Raw genomic sequence first — 13,521 nt, forward strand, 5'->3', positions numbered from 1 at the left:
TGAAGAGGAGCCTCGTGCCGGAAGCAATGTCCTGGCTAGCCTTCGTGTTCCTTGATGAGGATGGAACCTGCCTCCTGTCATTCCAAGCTAAGTTGGGGTGCAAGTGCTATGTTTGCTTTCGGGTTTTGAATGCACACATAGGGCGAGGGTCTGTGCTTTTAAGTCATTGCTGTGGATGGGGCCTTTTAGGATTGATCACGGTCAGACAGTGTGTGGGGGCATGGGATTCTGTCAGGTAGGGCTTGAGCACGTGCCAGGCAGGGCAGTTCCAGCTTGGTGTCTGTGTTCTGTGTTGTCTGTGCTGTGCTGTTGCTCCTGGTGCTTGGCAGGCCCTGGGGAAGCCTTCCTGAGGGTGTTGAACACTTGACCTCACTGGAATAATGCTGATGCTCAATCGGAAGCTGAGCATTTCTTGTCTTGCAGTGGGAGCTTAAAGAGATCATTTCTTCTGTGCGTGTAATTTTTTTGTATCAAATGTTTCTTGATGCGATCATCATATGTTACGCGCTCCTCAGGTCTTGATATCCTCATTGCCTTTTTCCACTGGACAGATTAGATGGGCAACTTGTTAGCCACACCAAAGGTCCTAAATGCTTGTTTCATCATCGTAGGGCTGATCCGAGCACGTCTTGTCTTGCAGTCGCAGCTTAAAGCTCGGATGTGTTTCAGGTCTTGTGCATCATATTCGGTTTCAGATGGCATCTGTTTCCATACTCACTCTTGCAGAAGTCATCTGGGTCGCATCAGGAGCTCTGTCTTGGGAATTCATTTCCTAAGAGATTTCTTCTGGGGTTTGCACTCCCCATCCTTCTGGTCTCTTGTCTTGAAGGCAGGCTTTTTATGCCTCCATCATCCCAGTTCTGGCAGTTGCTTCCAGTCGCATGTAGTGACATTTGAGTCTCTCCTTGGGTCTGCTGCAGAGCACCTGTTCTGACTTGCTGTTGCTGTATGGCTTCCCTCTGGGAGTCCTCTTTTTGCGCCTTGTGTTCTGTGTTTTGTTCGTAATGTTTGTAGCGTGCCTGTGTGTGTGTTTGGCCTGGAGCTGTCCTGCCTGGCAGTTAGTGATGGTAGCTAACGTGGCGGTGTACTAATACATTGTCCGGACTGTTTTGGCAAAGACATCCGGTCTGCCTCTGGGCACGTACTGAAGGGCAGCTGGCACAGAGTCATCTCCGTGGTGTTTGGCAAATGTGGAGGGGGAGACTTGAGCTGCTTGCGAGCAGCTGTTTGCATAGTGCTTGAATAGTGCTAGAGGAGAGGTCTGTCATTGAATCTTGAAAGCTCGCAGATGTGGAGTGTTTTTATTTTTCTCCAGTCCTAGATAAACCTTAGGAGGAACAGGTCACAGGAAAGAGCTCCTTTTGGAACTGTCAAGGACTCGGTAGGCAACCCGGTGACTGGCTTGATCTACTTTCCAGGTGCTGAGGCAAGGGGGCTGCTGTTTTGAAATGATAAAATTAGCCATGGGGTCCCTTGTGTTGTTGAGGGATGGGTGCTAATGCTGGCAGCTGAATGATTACCTTCTATGTTTTCGTTTGTTAAAGCTGAAACACAGCGTACAACCTGGGACTTCGTACCCAGAGCTGCCTCTGGCAAGGTGAGCGATGAACAGATGGAGCAGTAATAGTTGGGTTGCGGTTCTCACTGTCACTCTAAGTGACCCCTCTTTTCTGTTTTAGAGGTGTTGTAGCTGGCTTAAGAGGGTAGATGGAAGCATGTGCCTCGGGGTAGGTAAGCGGGTTGAGGTAAGGCAGCAGATGAGAGTAACTGTCCTAGCTGTGCTGCGGCTTAGGATGCTGCCTTAGCCTATGCTTTTCTTCCTCTTTCACAGGTGTCTCGCACAGGCTCAAAGGGGCAAACTGCATTCTGAAGAGCTGCTTAAGTAGGGGGGCTGGTCATGAGCTGGGTTGGAGCGGAATGGCCAAGTAGCACGAGGTGACTATGAAAGGTCTCTGTCTTGCTTTGCAGGTGCCATGGCAGGCTCTCCACAGAAGTGGCTGAGGATTTGAGATGAGGCCGGAGAGTGACAAGGAGCAGTACGTGCAGGGATGGTTTCCAAGCGCTGCGGTTGCTTTCTCTTCTGTTGGTCAGGTGCCACAGGCAAGGTGGGCTGTGACATCAGTCTTTAGAATCAGAGCAAAGCAGGTCAATGGAATGCCACAGGGCATCTGAGAAGGGTGTTTTAACAGGGAAAGTTTGTCTGGCATGGCGGTGTCTGATGGCAGTGTGTTTCCACAGGTGAAGAGGTGCGTGGAGCCCCATCTCATCTAGCCTGCACGTGCCTTGAGGATAAAGCCTGCTTTCCAGCAGTGTGGAAAGCACCACCAGTCCGTGGTGCCGGCCCGGCCGAGTTGGAGCATGTGAGCAGCTGAAGAAAAAGAGCTAGTGAAAGAGAGGTATTGCAGCAGGTAGGCTGTGCCTGTGAGGTGCCTGAGGATCTGCCTTTTCTTTTTTTTCTTTTGTGGGTGCTTCCTGCAGCCTTGGAGAGGTGAATCCCCACATTGTGGAGTGCTGAGGAAAGACGAGAGGGTCGTCAGCCCAGTCAGTGTCCCTAAGCAAGGTCCCCCTAAGGCAAGTCCTTGAAGTGTTTCCCCTGGTTTAGCAGGTGCTGCAGCAGGCCTTCCTCAGAATCTGCTGAGGGTCTGAGGTGAGGCTGGGTGGGATAGAGGAGCAGTGTGGTGGGTGATTACTTGAGAACACAATGATCATTTTATCCCTTTGTTTTCCCAGGTGGTGTGGGTGATACTGGCTGTGCTGTTGGAGCTTGGACTCAGAGAGGAATGGGTGAGCACAACCGTATGTTGCTTCAGCGGTAGTCAGTATTGCGGAGGAGGTGGGCATCAGGGCCGGTGTGCTAGTGAATGCTGGTACGCTGTTTTTGCAGATGATGATGAGCCTGGCCATGGACTAAGATGTCTCTCAGTGTCTGTGCATTTCTTGAGGTGGAGGGAATTTACCATCCAGCAATCTGAGAGCTAAGTTGAGGGGCACCTGGTATTTGCATATGTGGTGTGGCTGATGGGAGCTGGGAGCCGGAGCAGCATGGAGCCAGCCGGCTGAATATACTTGGTGGCACTGTGAGGGTGGTTGAGGCTGCGTCACCTTCAGGCTGCTTGAGGCTGGGTCACCAGGCTAATAGAAGGAGCAGGGGGTATTTTGTAGTGTGAGCGTATGTGCCAGGCAGGACAGTTCCCATCTGTTTATTTGTCTTGTAGTGCTGCTTCTGCAGGGTGTGTTCTGTGTCATGCACTCCTCGGGTCTTTGTATCAAATGTTTCTTGATGTGATCATCATGTTACGTGCTCCTCAGGTCTTGATATCCTCATTGCTTTTTGCACTGGACAGACTAGAAAGGCAACTTGTTAGCCGTACCAAAGGTCCTAAAAGCTTGTTTTGTCATCATGGGTCTGATCCGAGCACTTCTTGTATTGCAGTCGCAGCTTAAAGCTCGGATGTGTTTCAGGTCTTGTGCATCATATTCGGTTTCAGATGGCATCTGTTTCCATACTCACTCTTGCAGAAGTCATCTGGGTCGCATCAGGAGCTCTGTCTTGGGAATTCATTTCCTAAGAGATTTCTTCTGGGGTTTGCACTCCCCATCCTTCTGGTCTCTTGTCTTGAAGGCAGGCTTTTTATGCCTCCATCATCCCAGTTCTGGCAGTTGCTTCCAGTCGCATGTCGTGACATTTGAATCTCTCCTTGGGTCTGCTGCAGGGCACCTGTTCTGACTTGCTGTTGCTGTATGGCTTCCCTCTGGGAGTCCTTTTTTTGCGCCTTGTGTTCTGTGTTTTGTTCGTAATGTTTGTAGCGTGCCTATGTTTTTGGCCTGGAACTGTCCTGCCTGGCAGTTAGTGATGGTAACTAACGTGGCGGTGTACTAATACATTGTCCGGACTGTTTTGGCAAAGACATCCGGTCTGCCTCTGGGCACGTACTGAAGGGCAGCTGGCACAGAGTCATCTCCGTGGTGTTTGGCAAATGTGGAGGGGGAGACCTGAGCTGCTTGCGAGCAGCTGTTTGCATAGTGCTTGAATAGTTCTAGAGGAGAGGTCTGTCATTGAATCTTGAAAGCTCGCAGATATGGAGTTTTGATTTTTTGTTTGTATTTCGTTCCCCCCCGCAGTAGGAGGGGTAAACCTTAGGAGGAACTGGTCACAGGAAAGAGCTCCTTTTGGAACTGTCAAGGACTCGGTAGGCAACCCGGTGACTGGCTTGATCTACTTTCCAGGTGCTGAGGCAAGGGGGCTGCTGTTTTGAAATGATAAAATTAGCCATGGGGTCCCTTGTGTTGTTGAGGGATGGGTGCTAATGCTGGCAGCTGAATGATTATCTTCTGACTGTTTTCATTTGTTAAAGCTGAAACACAGCGTACAACCTGGGACTTCACGACCAGAGCTGGTTTTGGCAAGGTGAGCGATGAACAGATGCAGCAGTTATTTTAGGGGTGCGGTTGTCACTGCAGTTACTTAACTACACAAAATACAGTTAAAGTCCTGTTTATATTCCAGAGGTGGTGTAGCTGGCTTAAGAGAGCAGATGGAAGCATCTGCGTCGAGGGCAGGTGAGGGGGCAGAGTAAGGGAGCAGGTGAGAGTACCTGTCCTAGCTGTGCTGCGGCTTTGGATGCTGCCGCGGCCTATGCTTTTCTTTTTCTTTCGCAGGTGCCTTGCACAGACTCAGAGGGGCCAAGCTGCACTCTGAAGAGCAGCACGAGAAGGGCAGGCTGGTCGTGAGTGGGGTTGGAGCAGAATGGCCAAGTTGCGCAAGGTGACTGCGAAGGGTTTCCATCTTGCTTTGCAGGTGCCATGGCAGGCTCTACACAGAAGTGGCTGAGGATTTCAGAAGAGGTTACAGAGCATCAAGGAGCGGCACGTGCAGTGACGGTTTCCAAACGGTATGGTTGCTTTCTCTTCTGTTGGTCAGGTGCCACAGGCAAGGTGGGCTGTGACACTAGTCTTTAGAATCGGAGCAAAGCAGGTCACTTGAATGCCGCGGGGCATCTGAGAAGGGTGTTTTAACAGAAAAAGCTTGTCTGGCATGGCAGTGCCTGATGGCAGTGTGTTTCCACAGGTGAAGAGGTGCCTGAAGCCCCATCCTGTCTAGCCTGCGCACACCTCGCTGAGAACGAAAGCCGCTTTCCAGTAATTCAGAAAGCCAAGTTACGTCTCGGCCTCGAGCATCTGGGGCTCGTGCCTGTGCTTTTGGGCCTGTCTGTAGCGTTTGGCACCTGCATTAGTAGTTTCTTGGCGTATCTTTAGGCTTTTGGGGCCTGTGTCTTGGGGGGGGTGTGGAGCTGCTTGTACACCTTTGGGGCTTGCATCTGGGGGGGGGGGGAGTTGCTTGAACACCTTTGGGGACTGTGTCTGGGGGAGGGGTCAGGGCCTGCATCTACAATGTAGGGATCTGTATCTGTGGTGGTTGGGAGCTGCTTGTACACAGTATGGGCTTGCGTTTGGGGGTGGGTGTTGGGAGCTGGAGCTGCTTGTACAATTCAGGGATCTGCATCTGGAGGGGGTAGGGAGCTGCTTGTCCACCTTTGGGACTTGCATCTGGGGGGGTTGGGAGCTGCTTGTCCACCTTTGGGACTTGCATCTTGGGGGGGGTTGGGAGCTGCTTGTACATTGCGGGGTCCTGCCTTGGGCATGGTTTGTAGCTGCTTGTACAGCTTTGGGGTCTGCAGCTGGGGGGTGGTTGAGAGGTGCTTGTCCACTGTAGGTGCCCACGTTTGGGGAGCTGGGAGCTGCTTGTACACTTTTGGGGCCTGCAGCTGGGAGGGGTTGTGAGATGCTTGTACATGCTAGGGGCTTCCCTCTACGGGGCTTTGGGGCCTGCCTCGGGGGGGGGGGGGTTGTTGTGAGCTGCTTGCACACCCTTGGGGCCTGCCTCTGCGGGGGCTTGGTGCCTGTGTCTGGGGAGTGGGGGGGTTCAGAGCTGGTTGTACAGTACAGGAGCCTGCGTTGGGGGGGGGTTGGGAGCTGCTCGTCCTCTAGACGCCTGGGTTGGGGGGGGGAGGTTTGGAGCTGCTTGTGCACCTTTCGGGCTTGCAGCTGGGAGGGGGTTGGGAGCTGCTTGTACACCTCTGGGACTTGCATCTGGGGGGGGTTGGGAGCTGCTTGTACACTGTTAGGGCCTGCCTTGGGGGTGGGGTTGGGAGCTGCTTCTACGCTGTAGGGGTCTGGGTCTTGGGGGGTTGGGGCTGTGTTTACAGCTTTGGGGCGTGCCTCTGGGGAGGGTGGGGAGTTGCTTGTACACGCTAGGGGCTTCCCTCTATGGGGCTTTGGGGCCTGCCTCGGGGGGGGGGAGGGGTTGGAAGCTGCTTGCACACCCTTGGGGCCTGCCTCTGCGGGGGCTTGGTGCCTGCGTCTGGTGAGTGGGGGGGGGGGGTTCAGAGCTGGTTGTAGTGTAGGAGCCTGCGTTGAGGGGGGGTTGGGAGCTGCTCGTACACTGGAAGCCTGGGTTGGGGGGGGGGGAGGTTTGGAGCTGCTTGTGCACCTTTGGGGCTTGCATCTGGGGGGGGTTGGGGCCTGCCTCTGGGGGGGGTGGGTGGTTGTGAGCTGCTTGCACACCCTTGGGGCCTGCCTCTGTGGGGGCTTGGTGCCTGTGTCTGGGGAGTGGGGGGGTTCAGAGCTGGTTGTACAGTATAGGAACCTGCGTTGGGGTGAGGGGGGTTGGGAGCTGCTCGTGCACTGGACGCCTGGGATGGGGGGGAGGTTTGGAGCTGCTTGTGCAGCTTTGGGACTTGTATGTGTGGGGGGGTCGGGTGCTGGTTGTATCCCTTTGGGGCCTGCCTCTGGGGAGGGAGGGTGGGGAATTGCTTGTACACCTTTGGGGCCTGTGTCTGGAGGGGCTTGGGGCCTGCGTCTGGGGGGGGGGGTTGGAGCTGGTTGTACACCTTTCGGGCTTGCATCTGGAGGGGGTTGGGGCCTGCCTCTGGGGGGGTGGTTGTGAGCTGCTTGTACACCTTTGGGGCTTGCATCTGGGGGGGGTTGGGAGCTGCTTGTACACCTCTGGGGCTTGCATCTGGGGGGGGTTGGGAGCTGCTTGTACATCTCTGGGGCTTGCATCTGGGGGGGGTTGGGAGCTGCTTGTGCACCTTTGGGGCTTGCATCTGGGGGGGGTTGGGAGCTGCTTGTACACCTTTGGGACTTGCATCTGGGGGGGTTGGGAGCTGCTTGTACATCTTTCGGGCTTGCATCTGGAGGGGGTTGGGAGCTGCTTGTACACTGTTAGGGCCTGCCTTGGGGGGGGTGGGTTGGGGCATGTGCCTTGGGGGTGGGGTTGGGAGCTGCTTCTACGCTGTAGGGGTCTGGGTCTTGGGGGGTTGGGGCTGTGTTTACAGCTTTGGGGCGTGCCTCTGGGGAGGGTGGGGAGTTGCTTGTACATGCTAGGGGCTTCCCTCTATGGGGCTTTGGGGCCTGCCTCGGGGGGGGGAGGGGTTGGAAGCTGCTTGCACACCCTTGGGGCCTGCCTCTGCGGGGGCTTGGTGCCTGCGTCTGGTGAGTGTGGGGGGGGGGGGGGTTTCAGAGCTGGTTGTAGTGTAGGAGCCTGCGTTGGGGGAGGGTTGGGAGCTGCTTGTACATTGGAAGCCTGGTTTGGGGGGGGGGGGGGAGGTTTGGAGCTGCTTGTGCACCTTTGGGGCTTGCATCTGGGGGGGGGGTTGGGGCCTGCCTCTGGGGGGGGTGGGTGGTTGTGAGCTGCTTGCACACCCTTGGGGCCTGCCTCTGCGGGGGCTTGGTGCTTGCATCTGGGGAGTGGGGGGGGTTCAGAGCTGGTTGTACAGTATAGGAGCCTGCGTTGGGGGGGGGGTTGGGAGCTGCTCATACACTGGACGCCTGGGATGGGGGGGGAGGTTTGGAGCTGCTTGTGCACCTTTGGGACTTGCATCTGGCGGGGGGTCGGGTGCTGGTTGTACACCTTTGGGGCCTGCCTCTGGGGGGGTGGTTGTGAGCTGCTTGTACACCTTTGGGGCCTGCGTCTGGGGGGGGTGGGAGCTGCTTGTACACTGTTAGGGCATGCCTTGGGGGTGGGGGTTGGGGTATGTGCCTTGGGGGGTTGGGGTTGGGAGCTGCTTCTATGCTGTAGGGGTCTGGGTCTTGGGGGCCTATGCTTTTCTTTTTCTTTCGCAGGTGCCTTGCACAGACTCAGAGGGGCCAAGCTGCACTCTGAAGAGCAGCACGAGAAGGGCAGGCTGGTTGTGAGTGGGGTTGGAGCAGAATGGCCAAGTTGCGCAAGGTGACTGCGAAGGGTTTCCATCTTGCTTTGCAGGTGCCATGGCAGGCTCTACACAGAAGTGGCTGAGGATTTCAGAAGAGGTTACAGAGCATCAAGGAGCGGCACGTGCAGTGACGGTTTCCAAACGGTATGGTTGCTTTCTCTTCTGTTGATCAGGTGCCACAGGCAAGGTGGGCTGTGACACTAGTCTTTAGAATCGGAGCAAAGCAGGTCACTTGAATGCCGCGGGGCATCTGAGAAGGGTGTTTTAACAGGAAAAGCTTGTCTGGCATGGCAGTGCCTGATGGCAGTGTGTTTCCACAGGTGAAGAGGTGCCTGGAGCCCCATCCTGTCTAGCCTGCGCACACCTCGCTGAGAACGAAAGCCGCTTTCCAGTAATTCAGAAAGCCAAGTTACGTCTCGGCCTCGAGCATCTGGGGCGTGTGCCTGTGCTTTTGGGCCTGTCTGTAGCGTTTGGCACCTGCATTAGTACTTGCTTGGCATATGTTTAGGCTTTTGGGGCCTGTGTCTTGGGGGTTTGCGGAGCTGCTTGTACACCTTTGGGGACTGTGTTTTGGGGGGGGGGGTCAGGGCCTGCATCTGGGCGGGTTGGAAGCTGTTCCTAGAATGTAGGGATCTGTATCTGTGGGGGTTGGGAGCTGCTTGTACACTGCAGGGATCTACATCTGGAGGGGGTTGGGAACTGCTTGTCCACCTTTGGGACTTCCATCTGGGGGGTGGTTGGGAGCTGCTTGTACACCTTTTGGACTTGCATCTGGAGTGGGTTGGGAGCTGCTTGTACATCTTTGGGACTTGTATCTGGGGGGGGTTGAGAGCTGCTTGTACACTGCAGGGTCCTGCCTTGGGCATGGTTTGTAGCTGCTTGTACAGCTTTGGGGTCTGCAGCTGGGGGGTAGTTGAGAGGTACTTGTCCACTGTAGGTGCCCATGTCTGGGGAGTTGGGAGCTACTTGTACACTTCTGGGGCCTGCAGCTGGGAGGGGTTGTGAGATGCTTGTACATGCTAGGGGCTTCCCTCTATGGGGCTTTGGTGCTTGCCTCGTGGGGGGGGTGGTTGTGAGCTGCTTGCACACCCTTGGGGCCTGCCTCTGTGGGGGCTTGGTGCCTCCGTCTGGGGAGCGGGGGGGTGGGGGTTCAGAGCTGGTTGTACAGTATAGGAGCCTGCGTTGGGGGGGGGTTGGGAGCTGCTCGTACACTGGACGCCTGGGTTGGGGGGGGGAGGTTTGGAGCTGCCTTGTGCACCTTTGGGGCTTGCATCTGGGGGGGGGGTCGGGTGCTGGTTGTACACCTTTGGGGCCTGCCTCTGGGGAGGGAGGGTGGGGAGGGAGTTGCTTGTACCCCTTCGGGGCCTGTGTCTGGGGGGGGGTTTGGCGCCTGCGTCTGGGGGGGGGAGTTTGGAGCTGGTTGTACACCTTTCGGGATTGCCTCTGGAGGGGGTTGGGGCCTGCCTCTGGGGGGGGGGGGGTGGTTGTGAGCTGCTTGTACACCTTTGGGGCCTGCGTCTGGGGGGGGGGTGGGAGCTGCTTGTACACTGTTAGGGCCTGCCTTGGGGGGGGGGGGTTGGGGCATGTGCCTTGGGGGATGGGGTTGGGAGCTGCTTCTATGCTGTAGGGGTCTGGGTCTTGGGGGGTTGGGGCTGTTTGTATACCTTTGGGGCGTGCCTCTGGGGAGGGCGGGGAGTTGCTTGTACACCTTTGGGGCCTGTGTCTGGGGGGGGGTTGGGGCCTGTGCTGGGGGTGGTTGGGAGCTGCTTGTACACTCTAGGGTCCTCTGGCGGGCTTTGGAGCCTCCCTTTGAGGGGGGCAGTTGGGAGCTGGTTGTACACCTTTGGGGCCTGAGTTTGGGGCGTGCGGGCTGGGGCTGGGGCCTGCATCTGGGTGGGGTGGGGTCCAGTTCATGGGGGGAGGGTTGGGAGCTGCTTGTGGACAGTTGGGGTCTGCATCTGGGTGTGGTGTCTGGGGGTGGGTCGTGGCCCGCGTGTAGACTTCTGCAGCCTGTGTCTGGTGTTTGGGGGCTTTTCTGTAGCGTTTGGGGCTTGCATTTTGGCTTTGGGATGTGTCTTGAGCTTCTGGGGCCTAGCTGTAGTGCTTGGGGCCTGCGTCTGGGGCTTTTCTGTAGCATTTTGGTCGCGTGTTTGTGATTTGGGGTCTGTATCCAGGGTTTTGCCTTTTTTGTAGTTTTCAGCTTTGTGTCAGTTTCTTTGTGGGTTGCCTGGGGTTGGGGCAGTTTGGGGTTTGGATCATTAGTCAGTGTCATTAGCGTCGGGGGGTTGATACGAAGGGTTAGGGTTGTGGTTAGAGTTGTTAGGGTTAAAGGGAATAAGGATTTTTTAGGGTAAGGGGATCAAGGTTGTGGGAATAAAAATGTTTTTGCACAGAGTTACATCGTTTAGAGGGAAGGAAGGTGGTATTGAGATATGCTTGCAGTGAGAAGAAAGCTTACCAGACAACCTTGTGAAATGCAGACAACCAGAATCCTTAGAGCAATTGGGTGGAAATCACGGTTGTAAGAAACATTACCACCTCAAAGAGGAAAACAGTCAAGGAAAAAAAGAAAATTGACTTGTAACAGGCCAGCAGCTGTGTATTTTCAGTGAAGCACCGGATAGATCATGAACCTGGATTACCCAGTCAATGGGGAAACTGGGGAGGGTCCTGGTCACCGAGAGGAAAAAAAAAATTTATATAAACTGTGTTATGGAACTAGTAGGTAGTTTGTGGGACGCCTGCCATTGCAATCGTGAATAAAAATGCTACTTCACTGAGATCCTTGCCTGAGCCTATGTTTTTGGTTACAGAGTGTTTCTAACAAGATGTTAGGGTTTTAAGGTTTCAGGGCTAAGGCACTAGGGTTGGGTTTCAGGGTTAGGGTTTCCAGGGTTTAGGGTTAGGATTTTAAGGTTGTTAGGGCTGGAGTTATAAGGGTTAGGGGTTGGGGGTTGGTGTGTTAAGGTTTTAAAATATTTTGTGGTTTTAGTGTTGATAGGGTTTTTAGGGTTAGGGTCTTAGGGTTTTAGTTATGGTCAGGTATTTAGAGTTAGGGTTTTAAGGTCTTAAAAAAAAAAAATTAAGGTTAGGGTCTCCAGGGTTAGGGCTTTGAGAATCTTTACTTTTTGGGTTAGGGTTTAGAGGGTCTTAATTTTTAGGGTTAGGGCTTTTAGGCATAGGTCTAGTGTGGTAAATTTTATCGGGTTAGGACTGTAAGGGTTTTTAGGGTTAGGGTTTCTAGGGTTTTTTTGGGGGTAGGGGTTAGGGTTAGATCGGTGGTTGCCGTAGGCTTAGGGGTCAAGGTTCTGAGGGGTTAGGCCTCATATTAGGGCGGAAGGCCAAAATAAGAGGGTGGGAGCCCCCCCAAAATTGAAGGGTTGAAGCCCCAAGTTAGGGGAAGGAACGTCAAAATAGTGGGGTCCCCCAAAATTGGGCGGAAGAGCTCTTAATATTGGGGGGAAACCCAAAAAAGGAGGGTGGGGGACTCTAAAATTGGTTGTGTCCCCCCCAAAATTGGTTGTGTCCCCCCCAAAATTGGTTGTCCCCCCCCAATTAGGGGAGGAACCCCCAAAATTGGGTGGGCGAACCCCCAAATTGGGGGGGAAGAAGACTTAAATGGAAGTGTGAAATTCCAGAATTGAATGTGGACCCCCCAGAACACTCTTCAGGGGTTTAGTGTGGTAAATTTTATCGGGTTAGGGCTGTAAGGGTTTTTAGGGTTAGGGTTTCTAGGGTTTGTTGGGGTAGGGGTTAGGGTTGGATCTGTGGTTGCCATAGGGTTAGGGGTCAAGGTTCTTAGGGGTTAGGCCTAATATTAGGGCGGAAGGCCAAAATAAGAGGGGAGGAGCCCACCCAAAATTGAAGGGTTGAAGCCCAAAGTTAGGGGAAGGAATGTCAAAATTGTGGGGTCCCCCAAAATTGAGCGGAAGAGCTCTTAATATTGGGGGAAACCCAAAAAAGGAGGGTGGGGGGACTCCAAAATCGGTTGTGTCCCCCCCCAAAAATCGGTTGTGTCCCCCCCAAAATCGGTTGTGTCCCCCCCAATTAGGGGAGGAACCCCCAAAATTGGGGTGGGCGAACCCCCAAATTGGGGGGGGAAGAAGACTTAAATGGAAGTGTGAAATTCCAGAATTGGATGTGGACCCCTAGAGCAGTCTTCAGGGGTTTAGTGTGGTAAATTTTATCGGGTTAGGGCTGTAAGGGTTTTTAGGGTTAGGGTTTCTAGGGTTTGTTGGGGTAGGGGTTAGGGTTAGATCTGTGGTTGCCGTAGTGTTAGGGGTCAAGGTTCTTAGGGGTTAGGCCTAATATTAGGGAGGAAGGTCAAAATAAGAGGGTGGCAGACCCCCAAAATTGAAGGGTTGAAGCCCCAAGTTAGGGGAAGGAACGTCAAAATTGTGGGGTCCCCCAAAATTGGGCGGAAGAACTTTTAATATTAGGGGGGAACCCAAAAGAGGAGGGTGGGGGGACTCTAAAATCGGTTGTGTCCCCCCCAAAATCGGTTGTGTCCCCCCCAAAATCGGTTGTGTCCCCCCCAAAATCGGTTGTGTCCCCCCCAATTAGGGGAGGAACCCCCAAAATTGGGTGGGCAAACCCCCAAATTGGGGGGGAAGAAGACTTAAATGGAAGTGTGAAATTCCAGAATTGAATGTGGACCCCCTAGAGCAGTCTTCAGGGGTTTAGTGTGGTAAATTTTATCGGGTTAGGGCTGTAAGGGTTTTTAGGGTTAGGGTTTCTAGGGTTTGTTGGGGTAGGGGTCAGGGTTAGATCCGTGGTTGCCGTAGGGTTAGGGGTCAAGGTTCTTAGGGGTGAGGCCTAATATTAGGGAGGAAGGCCAAAATAAGAGGGGTGGCAGACCCCCAAAATTGAAGGGTTGAAGCCCCAAGTTAGGGGAAGGAACGTCAAAATTGTGGGGTCCCCCAAAATTGGGCGGAAGAACTCTTGATATTAGGGGGGAACCCAAAAAAGGAGGGTGGGGGACTCCACAATTGGGGGGGACTCCCAAAATAGGTCAGGTCCCCCTAAATTAGGGGAGGAACCCCCAAAATTGGGTGGGCGAACCCCCAAATTGGGGGGGAAGAAGACTTAAATGGAAGTGTGAAATTCCAGAATTGAATGTGGACCCCCCAGAACACTCTTCAGGGGTTTAGTGTGGTAAATTTTATCGGGTTAGGGCTGTAAGGGTTTTTTAGGGTTAGGGTTTCTAGGGTTTGTTGGGGTAGGGGTTAGGGTTGGATCCGTGGTTGCCATAGGGTTAGGGGTCAAGGTTCTTAGGGGTTAGGCCTAATATTAGGGCGGAAGGCCAAAA

The 13,521-nt window shown here is 54.2% G+C and overlaps 1 protein-coding gene and 1 long non-coding RNA gene across 22 annotated transcripts in view; both read left to right on the forward strand.

The window, feature by feature from the left end:
• Position 1: 1 nt before the first annotated feature.
• Positions 2-8,739, forward strand: LOC308195721 (uncharacterized protein). Of its 21 annotated transcripts, none has more exons than XM_080593635.1 (10): positions 2-97; positions 4,123-4,190; positions 4,356-4,408; positions 4,508-4,560; positions 4,660-4,716; positions 4,799-4,892; positions 5,069-5,155; positions 8,123-8,181; positions 8,264-8,357; positions 8,534-8,739. In XM_080593635.1, the coding sequence occupies exons 1-7, from the start codon at positions 55-57 to the stop codon at positions 5,070-5,072; spliced, it is 372 nt and encodes a 123-aa protein (XP_080449761.1). In that variant the 5' UTR covers positions 2-54; the 3' UTR covers positions 5,073-5,155; positions 8,123-8,181; positions 8,264-8,357; positions 8,534-8,739. The 21 variants fall into 21 exon arrangements, 9 of the variants coding, with proteins under 9 accessions (XP_080449761.1, XP_080449760.1, XP_080449762.1 ...); XM_080593638.1 differs by lacking the exons at positions 2-97; positions 8,264-8,357; positions 8,534-8,739 and adding exons at positions 2,237-2,360; positions 2,479-2,647; positions 2,731-2,784 and having other exon boundaries at positions 5,069-5,156; positions 8,125-8,254; XM_080593641.1 differs by lacking the exons at positions 2-97; positions 8,264-8,357; positions 8,534-8,739 and adding exons at positions 2,237-2,360; positions 2,479-2,647; positions 2,731-2,784 and having other exon boundaries at positions 4,126-4,190; positions 5,069-5,156; positions 8,125-8,254.
• A 3,471-nt stretch (positions 8,740-12,210) lies between these two features.
• Positions 12,211-13,521, forward strand: part of LOC308195724 — a 2,617-nt gene continuing 1,306 nt past the window's right edge. The window contains exons 1-2 of the long non-coding RNA XR_013951782.1: positions 12,211-12,735; positions 12,777-13,521. The exon at positions 12,777-13,521 is cut by the window's right edge and continues 176 nt beyond it. This is a non-coding gene — a long non-coding RNA (uncharacterized lncRNA). The remainder of the gene's footprint in view (positions 12,736-12,776) is intronic.

The sequence above is a fragment of the Anser brachyrhynchus genome, assembly GCF_964034855.1.
Source record: "Anser brachyrhynchus genome assembly, chromosome: 5".
Taxonomy (NCBI): domain Eukaryota; kingdom Metazoa; phylum Chordata; class Aves; order Anseriformes; family Anatidae; genus Anser; species Anser brachyrhynchus.

Excerpts from the sequence above, each read along its gene's own strand:
- LOC308195721 (XM_080593635.1), top strand. The coding sequence starts at position 55 with ATGAGGATGGAACCTGCCTCCTGTCATTCCAAGCTAAGTTGGG. Across the intron at positions 4,191-4,355 it reads TTGGAACTGTCAAGGACTCG|CTGAAACACAGCGTACAACC; the intron begins GTAGGCAACCCG and ends CATTTGTTAAAG. Across the intron at positions 4,717-4,798 it reads TGAAGAGCAGCACGAGAAGG|GTGCCATGGCAGGCTCTACA; the intron begins GCAGGCTGGTCG and ends CTTGCTTTGCAG.